Here is an 11,744-nt window from a genome sequence, read left to right on the forward strand (position 1 = left end):
TAGAAGTAGTTAAAGAGAATATCCTTGCCTTCTTTCATTAAATACGATGTTAGCTCTAGGTTTCTTGCAGATTACTTTTATTAACTAAAGGAAATTCCCTTCTATAACCTCATTTGTTGAGAAGTTTTATCAGAAGACATTGGATTTTGTTTTTCGATATCTCTTAAGATGATCGTATGGTTCTTTAGTTTGTTGATGTAGTAAATTATATTGACTGATTTATGAATACTAAGTCTCACATTTTTGCAAAAAAAAAAAAAACTTGGTCATGATATACTCTTTTTTAAATGTTATTTAAATTTGGCTGTGCTGGGTCTTTGTTGCTGCGTGGGCTTTCCTCTGGCTGCGGTCAGCAGGGGCTGCCCTCTAGCCGCAGTGTGAGGGCGCCTCGTCGCAGTGGTTTTGCTCGTTGGGTAGCACGGCTCTAGGGCACGTGGGCCATGGTGGCTGAGCGCGTGGGCTCAGTAGTTGAGGCTCACGGGCTCTAGAGCACAGGCTCAGTAGTTGTGGCGCACAGCCTTAGTTGCTGTGTGGCGTGTGGGATCTTCCCAAATCAGGAATCGAACCCATGTCTCCTGCATTGGCAGGAGGATTCTTTACCACTGAGCCACCAGGGAAGCCCTGTCTATTTCTTGAGTGAGCTTTGATGGTCTGGTCATTGGAGAATTTGTCCACTTCATCTAAATTGTCTAGTTTATTGGCATAACATTGATCCTAATATCCCCTTATCTTTTTAATGTCTTTAGAATCTGTAGCAATGTCACCTCTGATTCCTGATATTGGCAATTTGTGTATTCTTTCACTTTTTCTTGATCAGTCTAGCTAGAGTTTTATCTATTTTATTGATATTCTCAAAGAACCAACTTTGGTTTCATTGATGTTTCTGTTGTTTTTCTGTTATCTGCTCATCGACATTTGCTCTGGTTTTCTTTCCTTTCTTCTGTTTAGTTGGAATTCAATCAGTTCTTCCTCTAGCTTTTTAAGGTTGAAAATGAAATCACTGATTTCTTATCTTTCTTCTCTTATAATATAGGCACTTAGCTGTACACCACAGATTTTTATTTTCATTCAGTTCAAAATACTTTGTAATTTCCCTGTTGATTTTTTCCTTTGGTCTATGAGCTGTTTAGAAGCATATCGTTTAGTTTATACAAAGTTTATCATTGGTTTTCTCAGTATCTTTCTGTTATTGTTTCTGATGTAATTACCTTATAATCAGAAATCATGAGAAGTGTCTTGAATCCAGAATTAAGTTTATCTTGGTAAATGTTCTACACGTACTTGGAAAGAATGTATGTTCTGCTGTTAAAAGTGTAGAGTGTTCTTTTGAATGTCTGATTGATAGTGTTTAAGTCTTATATCCCTATTGATTTTTTGTCTACTTATTCTGCCATTATTCAGAGAGGAATGTTGAAATCCCTGACTATAATTGCAAGTTTGTCTCATTTCTTTTTTTTTTAAATACCTTTTTTGAGATATAACTCATATACTATACAATTCATCCATTAAGGTTTACAACTAAATGATTTTTTCCATCACCACTATCCAATTTTATAACATTTTCGTTCCCCCACAGAAAAGAAACCCCATACCCATTAGCAGTCATTTCCCATTTCTAATCAGCACCAGTTCAGTTCAGTCACTCAGTCGTGTCCGACTCTGCGACCCCATGGACTGCAGCACACCAGGCCTCCCTGTCCATTACCAACTCCCGGAGTTCACTCAAACTCATGTCCATTGAGTCAGTGATGCCATCTAACCATCTCATCCTCTGTTGTCCCCTTCTCCTCCCACCTTCATCTTTCCCAGCATCAGGGTCTTTTCAAATGAGTCAGCTCTTCACATCATGTGGCCAAAGAACTAGAGTTTCAGCTTCAGCATCTGTCCTTCTAATGAATATTCAGGACTGATTTCCTTTAGGATGGACTGGTTGGATTTCCTTGCAGTCCAAGGGACTCTCAAGAGTCTTCTCCAACACCACAGTTCAAAAGCATCAGTTCCTTGGCACTCAGCTTTCTTTATAGTCCAACTCTCACATCCATACATGACTACTGGAAAAACTATAGTTTTGACTAGATGGACCTTTGTTGGCAAGGTAATGTCTCTGTTCTTTAATATGCTGTCTAGGTTGGTCATAACTTCATCACCACAGCCCTAAACCACCACTCATTTACTTTCTCTCTCTACAGAGTTGCAGATGTTTTATATAAACATAATCATACAATATGTGGGATTTTGTAATTCATGTGTTAAAGTTGGCATAATGTTTTTACATTTTATCTGTGTTACAATATGTAGTATTGGAACTTCATTCCTTTTTATGGCCAAATAATAATCGCATTGTATGGAAATGTTCATTTTATTTGTCCATTCATCAGTTGATGGATGTTTAGATTGTTTCTACATTTTCCATGTTATGAATAATGCTTCTGTGAACACTGGTGTACATAAATTTTTGTGTTGTATGTTTTTATTTCTCTTGCACATTTGCTTAAGAGTGGAATTCCTGGGTCATATAATAATTCTGTTTCACTTTCTGAGGAACTGCCAAATTGTTTTCCAAAGCAGTTGCAACATTTTTCATTCCTACTGGGAATGCATGAGGTTTCTCTGCATCCTTGCCAATATTTGTTGTTATATTTTTTATTATAGCCAATTTAGTGGGCTCATCGTGGTTTTGATTTACATTTCACTAATGACTAATGATGTTAAGCCTCTTTTTATATACTTATTGGCCATTTGCATATCTTTGGAGAAATGTCTGTTTGGCTCCTTTCTCATTTTTTTACTTTTTTTCATTTAAGCTATTCTTTTTATTATTGAGTTATAACTCAATTAACCCTATTAGATAAATAATTTGAAAATATGTCCTCTTATTCTATGAGTTTTCTTGTCATTTTCTTGGTACTGTTTATAACACAAAGGTTTTTAATTTTGATACAGTCCAATTTATCTTTTTGTTCTTTTTTTTCTTTTGGTGTACTGGAGTGGGTTGCCATTCCCTTCTCCAGGGGATTTTCCCGACCCAGGGATCAAACTCGGGTCTCCCTCATTGCAGAAATATTCATTACCATCTGAGCCACCAGGGAAGCCCAGTTTATTGTGTGTGTGTGTGTGTGTGTGTGTGTGTGTGTGTGTGATTTGTGCCTTGGGCATTGTATCTGAGAAAACATTGCCTAATCCAGGATCACAAAGATTTACTCCTGTTTTTTCTTTTAACAGTTTTAAGACACTTGATTTTCTTTTCTTTTTTCTGCCATGCTGCATGGCATGTGGGATCTTAGTTCCCCAACCAGGGGTCAAACCTGTGCCCCCTATGCAAGCAGTTGGAGTGCAGGGTCTTCAACACTGGACCTCCAGGGAATTTCCACTTAGAGTTTTCTGAAACAACCATTTCATATCTTTTCCTCACTCGATAAGCCATTGTCACCCCCCTGCCCCCAATTCCAGCTGATGACCTCATCTCCCTTTTGTTGAGAAAACAGAAACATCCAGAAGGGAATCTCTCCTCTTCCATTCTTCAGATCTGTGAATGGGCCTGTGTCTCTCTTCATCCTCTTCAAGGTTACCCACCTCCGCCTGGGCTCTTCTCCATCCCTTCTTTCTCCAGGACTTCACTGCTTCTGCTCCCTATCTTCAGTCTCTCCTTGTTTGTAACTAAAGCAAGCCTTATTAGCATTCTTTTTCTTTTTTTTTGGTGTTGTAAACATTTATTTAAAAAATACTACGGAGGGGAGACGTGGATTCAAAAAAACACAGAGTCATATACAGAAACAAAATGTACTGGACCAAAAAAAAAAAAAAAAGACACCATAGGCATTCCAGAAGGGAGGACAGTGGAAAACTATTTACAGTCATTTATAAAAGGGCGAGTCTATAAAAGAGTGTAATATCAAAGTATAAATGCAAAATATAGTGGCACATCGTGTGAACGGGAAGAGACAAGTACCTCAGAAACGGGCAGTGGAGGGGACCTGGTGGGTTTCGTTCCGCTTCGTCTGCAAGGCCACTGGCGGTGTTGGGGCACCCTCCCCCCTCGGCCTGCACAGCACAGCAGCCCGGGGGGAGCAAAGAGGTGAGGCACTGTGAAAACAGCATAAAACGACCCAGAGGAAACCATCTCTATCAGAGAAATAAAAGACAAACTCAAGCATGCCTTAGTGTTTCCCATCTTTGAAAACCCTTGGCTCCAGATGTTCTACTCCCCTTCATACCCACACTTCTTAAGCGTTTTCTTTCACACTGCCTCCATGTCTCACCAGTAATTCCTCTTCAACCCCCTCCAGCTATTCACTGAACCGCTCTGATCAGACACCAACGATCTCCATATTGCTAAGTCCCTTTTTCAGCCTCAGCACAATTAGCCAGTTTCCACACCCTTCTCCACAAAGCACTCCTGGGTCAGCTTCTGTGACTCCATACTCCTAGTTATCCCCATTTCCTTGGTTATTTCCTCTGTATCTTTTCTCCAGCTCTTCTACTTTTACTCAGCGACTAAATATTGGAGCACCTCAGAATTAAGCCTAGGCCTTCTTCCCTATAAACTAGATAACCTTATCCATTTTCATGACTTTTAATATTATTTGTGTGCTGGTGGTTTCCATATGTGCCATCTCCAGCTCAGACTTGTCCTGTGTGCTCCATACTGCTAGATCTGACCACCTTCTCTGTGTGTATCTCTAGACATCGATCCAGAACTAACATGCTCTCTACTCTGCTTTTTCTCATCTCAGTAAATGACACCACATTGGTCCATTTGCTCAGGCCCCAAAACTAGATCTCATCCATATTTATTTCCCTCTGTCACCTCCCACATCAGTTCATCATCAAGTTCTGACTGTCCTGCCTTCAAAATACAGTCTGTGTTTCCACTCCGCTCCATCCTGACCTAATCTAAACGCCCATCATCTCTGACTTGAACCCCTGTGTTAGCCTCCTAGGGAGTCTCTCTGCCTGTACTCTTGCCCCATCCCAGTCCATTTTCATCAGAGAAATCATTGTAGGCTTGACAGTGGTTATCATTGTAGGTTTGACAGTGGTTATCATTGTAGGTTTGACTATTTCTTGTCACAGTTTTCATGAGAAAGGGAGGCTTTTTCTAATTTGCACCAAGGTAGATTTGCATTTAGGCTAGCATTTTTATGCCTTTCCCTTCTCTGATGCATCAAGGTCTTTTTCTGTCTAGGCCCCAGCTTTTCTTTCAAATATTTCAGACTTAAAGAAGTCAAACAAAAAACTACCATATAACCTTTGCGCCTAGGGAGTCTCTCTGCCTGCGCTCTTGCCCCATCCTAGTCCATTTTCTTCTTGCTTCAGCTTCAGTCTTTCCAATGAATATTTAGGATTGATTTCCTTTAGGACTGACTGGTTTGAACTCCTTGCAGTCCAAGGGACTCTCAAGAGTCTTCTCCAACACCACAGTTCCAAAGCATTAATTCTTCGGCATTCAGCCTTCTTTGTGGTCCAGCTCTCAGATCCATACATGACTACTGGAAAAACCATAGCTTTGACTAGATGGACCTTTGTCAGCAAAATAATGTCTCTGCTTTTTAATACACGGTCTAAGTTTGTCATAGCTTTTCTTCCAAGGAGCAAGTGTCTTTTAATTTCATGGCTGCAGTCAACATCTGCAGTGATTTTTAAGCCCAAGAAAATAGTCTGTCACTGTTTCCATCGTTTCCCCATCTATTTGCCATGTAGTGATGGGACCAGATCCCATGATCTTAGATTTTTTAATGTTGAGTTTTAAGCCCACTTTTTCACTTTCCTCTTTCACCTTCATCAAGAGGCTCTTGAGTTCCTCTTCGCTTTCTGCCATAAGGGTGGTGTTATCTGCATATCTGAGGTTATTGACATTTCTCATGGCAATCTTGATTCCAGCTTGTGCTTCATCCAGCCGGCGTTTTGCATGAGGTACTCTGCATATAAGTTAAATAAGCAAAGTGACAATATATAGCCTTGATGTACTCCTTTCTCAATTTGAAACCAGTTCGTTGTTCCATGTCTGGTTCTGACTGTTGCTTCTTGACCTGCATACAGGTTTCTCAGAAGGCAGGTAGGGGGTCTGGTATTCCCATCTCTTTAAGAATTTTCCAGTTTGTGGTGATCCACACAGTTAAAGGCTTTAGCACAGTCAGTGAAGCAGAAATAGATGTTTTTCTGGAATTCTCTTGATTTTTCTATGATCTGACGGATGTTGGCAATTTGATCTCTGGTTCCTCTGCCTTTTCTAAATCCAGCTTGAACATCTGGAAGTTCTTGGTTCACATACTGTTGAAGCCTGGCTTGGGGAATTTTGAGTATTACTTTGCTAGCATGTGAGATGAGTGCACTTGTGCAGTAGTTTGAACATTCTTTGGTATTGGAATGAAAACTGACCTTTTCCAGCCCTGTGTCCATTGCTGAGTTTTCCAAATCTGCTGGCATACTGAGTGCAGCATTTCAACAGCATCCATCTTTGAAAGGATTGGGAATAGCTCAGCTGGAATTCCATCACCTCCACTAGCTTTGTTCATAGTGAGGCTTCCTAAGGCCCACATGTCAAGTTACCTTTGGTTTTAGTCTGTTGACCCAGCTGTTGATAATTTATAAGCCTGGTTTGCTTAATTTAGTCAACAGTTTTCAAGCTTTTCCCACAGTTGTTCTACTGAAACATTTAAAGTAAATGACACTTTATTCCATTGTACTTGAGTAGCCATGACTAAAAACTAAGTTTCTATAAACCTATCCAGAAACCAGAAAAACCTTTGGCAGTGTGAATGATCGCTGATGTAGTTTGATTCTCCTTGGCTTTTATTTACTGTCTTGAGGAGGGGTGCACCTTTAACTGCACGCTAGTGTAAAGCGTGTCAGGCGTGCAGAACACGGAGTGGACAGTCCCGGCCCTGTGACTCGTGAGAGGTTGTCTAACTTAACCTCCCTTTTCTGTTGGCAGTGCACGACTTGATTTTCTGGCGAGATGTGAAGAAAACTGGCTTTGTCTTTGGCACCACACTGATCATGCTGCTGTCCCTGGCAGCTTTCAGTGTCATCAGTGTGGTTTCTTACCTCATCCTGGCTCTTCTGTCTGTCACCATCAGCTTCAGGGTCTACAAGTCTGTCATCCAAGCTGTACAGAAATCAGAAGAAGGCCATCCATTCAAGTGAGTTCAAGTATCATAAGTAATGCTCTACAACTTAGGAAAGGGTTTGCAGAGGCTGGTCAGATTCAAATCAGACCTGATTAGAAATCAGGAATTATAGGGCCTAATGCAGCTAATCAGTGGCATGAAACGTCAGCTTGAGACTCCTTTATGAAGTGACCAAGTTAGGCGCCGGGAACTTCTTTGACAAACTAGAGGTTCACCTAAAAGGACTGTCTGAATTCCTGGGCAGGGTTGTCCTGTAGAGCAAGCAGGGCATCTGGACAGCGCTCAGTGAAAGGGGATCCCAGGTACATGTTTAAGCCCCACATAGTTAACACTTAAAACAGCCTTGGAATGTTGTCGTTGAGGATGCATTCTTGGCAATATCAGAACTCAGTGTGTATATTCTTGGTTTTATCTCTCCTTTAGTTACCTTAATACCAGGGGCAAGTCATGATGAAGTCAGTAGGTCATGCATTTGTAGAATCCAGTTGCTAGCTTTTCCAACTGTGCTATGATTTAACAAATGTTTTCTCACCCCTTTCCTCTTGAAAGTCTTGGCCTGTAAAAAGTTTTAACATCAACAAATGGCAGTATTTTATTATTTTCAAATAGCAGGTTTTTAAAACCCCTTCTCGTGGAAAAAGAAGTATTTCTGTGGTCTCTCAGAACTATGACAGAATAGTGTCTGACTGCAGCTTTGGTCCTTGTCTTTTCTCCTGGTGAAAATAGAAGGAATGATTTAAGCTCTATGTGGCATGTTAAAAGTTACTTGCAAATTGGTTTTAACAAATCAGTAGTTGTTGATTGATTGAGTGGATAAATTTTACTGTTTTGCCACAAGCTGCAATGTAGAAGTTTGTGGGGTTTTTTTCTCCTTTCGCATGACGCTGTTATAGATTTATAAAATGTGTTTTGCTGGGTTGTATTAATTACAGCATCTAATTTTTATAACTTTTGTGTTTGATAGTAAATATTTCCTTAATAAACAGGAAAGAAAAACATGCCTATTACTCTTCTGATTTTTCCCGCAAGACTGTAAGCTGTTTGAGGCAGAAGCAGTTTTATTTTTCTGATATCCCTACACCTAGTGGAGGGTCTGATACTCATGGGCACGCAGTAAGTGCTGAGTGAATGGACAGATTGTGAGCAGGTGGTTACATCTCAGTTCTAGAATGCATCCTGGGAACAGAACGCAGGTCTTTGTGTTTCTTTAACAAATATTTTATAATGCCTCCTTTATCATTTTGAAATGAAATTCATAGATAATATTACTGGTAAACTATTACAACAAGCATTTCAGTCAGTATTTTAATTTCTTAGAAATAACTACACCAAAAAAGAAACTAAAGATGCTTTAGATCAGATACTTGGATGTACATTTATAATCTCCCTTACAGATGTGATTTTCCAAAATGGCAAAAAAAAAAATCTTAAGGTTTCAGTATAAACAAAATACAGTTTTAGACAATTAAGGATATGTTAAAATTGTGGGGAAAATACTTTGTTTTTGTATGTCTGGGCTCCTGATAATTATAAATAGGTTCACCTTCATGAATATCCTATGAGATAGTAAAAGTTATGCAGGACATTGGGCAGTTCTTTATTGTACATGACTATCCCTCACTGCAGACATAGGGCAGCTTTGCCTCTACCTACCAAATGACAGCCATGTCCCCCCACCCCATGTTAGCAAAATCTGCCTCTGCAGATGTCACACACCCTTGGGGGGATTTCACCCTCTGAAGAACTTCTGTGCTAACAGAAACAGGTCGTCTCCTGCCATGTCAAATGTGTGACTGTTGTTTCTTCTTCTGGAAGAGCCTACCTGGATGTCGACATCACTCTGTCCTCAGAAGCTTTCCATAATTATGTGAACGCTGCCATGGTGCACATCAACAGGGCCCTGAAACTCATCATTCGTCTCTTTCTGGTGGAGGATCTAGTTGACTCCTTAAAGGTTAGTTGCCTCTACAGCTTTTGGTGGTGAGGCTGAGGAAAACCAGGGACTGAGTTATAATTCAGAGGAAAGGCAGTAAATAAGGTTTTATCAGACAAAAGCAAAATGTATGCTTGTCTCAATCAATCTATAAAAATGGAAGTAGGGGTTAGTAAAGAAGGTACTTTATGCGCCAAGAGAACTAACATCAGAATAAGGATAATGTATGTAATTGATAGAAATGCAGTTACAGTCTGTTTGGGGGCCTGAGAGAACCACTGAGTTCTTTTATGCACCCTCAAATGTATAATAGAAATGAGGTAACCATCTTGAAATTATTAATGGCATATATCACTAAATTTATGAGGACTTAGCTAGAAAAGAATAACATCAAATAACCTGAATTTTTTAAGATCCCCTGGTGGAAGGCATGGCAACCCACTCCAGTATTCTTGCCTGGAGAGAGGAGCCTGGTGGGCTACAGTCCATGGGGTCGCAAAGAGTCAGACACAACTGAGTGACTACTACTGCTAAGTCACTTCAGTCGTGTCCGACTCTGTGCAACCCCATAGACGGCAACCCATCAGGCTCCCCCATCTTTGGGATTCTCCAGGCAAGAACACTGGAGTGGGTTGCCATTTCCTTCTCCAATGCGTGAAAGTGAAAAGTGAAAGGGAAGTCGCTCAGTTGTGTCTGACTCTTCTCGACCCCATGGACTGCAGCCTACCAGGCTCCTCTGTCCATGGGATTTTCCAGGCAAGAGTACTGGAGTGGGGTGCCATTGCCTTCTCCAAACTGAGTGACTTCACACAGCCAAACCTGAATTTTGCATTATGATTATTCCTGCTTAACCCTCTGATGTTGGCCTTCACAGCTTGCTGTCTTCATGTGGCTGATGACCTATGTTGGTGCCGTTTTCAATGGGATCACCCTTCTGATTCTTGGTAAGGTGGCAAGGAAAATGTCTTCAGGCTCTATGAAGTAATTGGTAAGAGTAAGAACAAAGAGAGCTCAGCGTGGCTCCAGTCCTTTCACACTGGCCCAGCCTTTAACATCCATAAAGGCCTTGACTAGTTATTGGAGGAACCTGTGTTTGTGGGCACAGGTTTATTAAATGGTCCCACCTATAAAGAAACATCCAGATAACTAGAAATAAAGGAGAGTTGTCGAGATTTGGTTTAAATATGAGGATCTTCATAATTTGGAAATTATTAGTGGTACAAGAGGGAAGACTATATACCTGTATCTAACTCTCCTTAGTTGAGAGCTCTGGCCAGGATTTCTCATATTGATGAAGTTCTGTGTTTCCCTGTATTTCATGAGGAAAAATATCCCTGTTACTCAGACTTTGTGACTGTCTCCATTGACACTTGCCGTGTCTCATGATTCTTTCTTACAGCTGAACTACTCGTTTTCAGCATTCCAATTGTCTATGAGAAGTACAAGGTAAGCATTTGTCTGTTTTTGAGTCAGATATGCCAGTTAATGTATGACTAATTTTAGTTCTTTTTTTATTTCTTTATTTATTTGGCTACATCAGATCTTTAGTTGCAGTATATGGGATCTAGTTCCCTGAACAGGAATTGAACCCGGGCCCCCTCCATTGGGAGCACAGAGTCTTAGCCACTTGACCACCAGGGAAGTCCTTAGTTCATTTTTTAGGCATTGAAAGTGCACAGCAATCTTTTCCTAGCCATTTTTACAGTCTAATTTTACAAGTCAAGTGCCTACAAGAAACTGGTAACTGGTTTCCTCTAAGAAGCGAAACTGAATGTCTAGAAGAGATAAGGGTAGAAAGGGAATTTACTGTGTTACCATGCTGTGTGTCTTTTGAGTTTTATCAGATGGATCTATTCCCCCAAAAAAGTTGAAAAAAATGCTTAAATAAGAGCTGTATCTGTGAAGAAACAAACTATTAAAGGAGTTGTGGGAATCCGTCAGTGTGAGCAGACGTCTGCATTGTAGAGTGGCTTATACCAAGTGTACTGGCTGCTGTGAAGTTGTTCTTGATAGACTGTTGTCCATCATCTGACTTGATTCATGGCTTTTTGGTATTAAATGAATTAGTCTCACCAGGAGTCAGAACATATTTGTGTTTACTGAATGTAGATTAGACACACAGTTTCTGGTATTGAGAAAATGATGGTTAAACTAGGCTAAAGAATCTTACCTTCAGGAAAATTGTTAATCTGTGTGTTGCCACAACTGAATGACTTTTCTTCCTTGAAGACCCAGATTGATCACTATGTTGGCATCGCCCGCGATCAGACCAAGTCAATTGTTGAAAAGTGAGTATGCTTAGGTTCCACATTTCATCATGACATGAGCTTTTTTCCCCCCAGTTGTTTTTAGTCTCCTATGTAAAATGCTAATACCAAAGAAAGTAATTTTTATCCTGGGGAAAAGGAAAAGCTTGGTTAATGGTTTCATTTTACTAGAAATTATTTCATCTGCTCCTTTGTAAAGCATTCTTTGTATCTTAAACTGAAAAGGATCAACAGAGTTAGGACCACTCTGCCTTTTTGAACTGGTTTTTAAATGTTTGTGGTTGTCTACTCACCATTTAGTTTCACAAATATCAATATTAAGCCAAACTCTTCTTTCCCTTTTCAGAAATAAAACTTGTAGTAAATAAATATATTAAAGCTCAAAACTACCTCTTTTCTAAGACTACATATCCT

The 11,744-nt window shown here is 40.1% G+C and overlaps 1 protein-coding gene across 3 annotated transcripts in view; it reads left to right on the forward strand.

The window, feature by feature from the left end:
• The window catches only part of RTN3 (reticulon 3), a 66,470-nt gene that overhangs the window by 52,072 nt on the left and 2,654 nt on the right, over positions 1-11,744 (forward strand). For all 3 annotated transcript variants that reach the window (XM_061406733.1, XM_061406734.1, XM_061406735.1), the window contains 5 exons: positions 6,935-7,142; positions 8,946-9,084; positions 9,938-10,007; positions 10,463-10,509; positions 11,293-11,351. In XM_061406733.1, the coding sequence (XP_061262717.1) occupies positions 6,935-7,142; positions 8,946-9,084; positions 9,938-10,007; positions 10,463-10,509; positions 11,293-11,351 (523 nt within the window). The remainder of the gene's footprint in view (positions 1-6,934; positions 7,143-8,945; positions 9,085-9,937; positions 10,008-10,462; positions 10,510-11,292; positions 11,352-11,744) is intronic.

This window comes from Bos javanicus, chromosome 29 (assembly GCF_032452875.1).
Source record: "Bos javanicus breed banteng chromosome 29, ARS-OSU_banteng_1.0, whole genome shotgun sequence".
Taxonomy (NCBI): domain Eukaryota; kingdom Metazoa; phylum Chordata; class Mammalia; order Artiodactyla; family Bovidae; genus Bos; species Bos javanicus.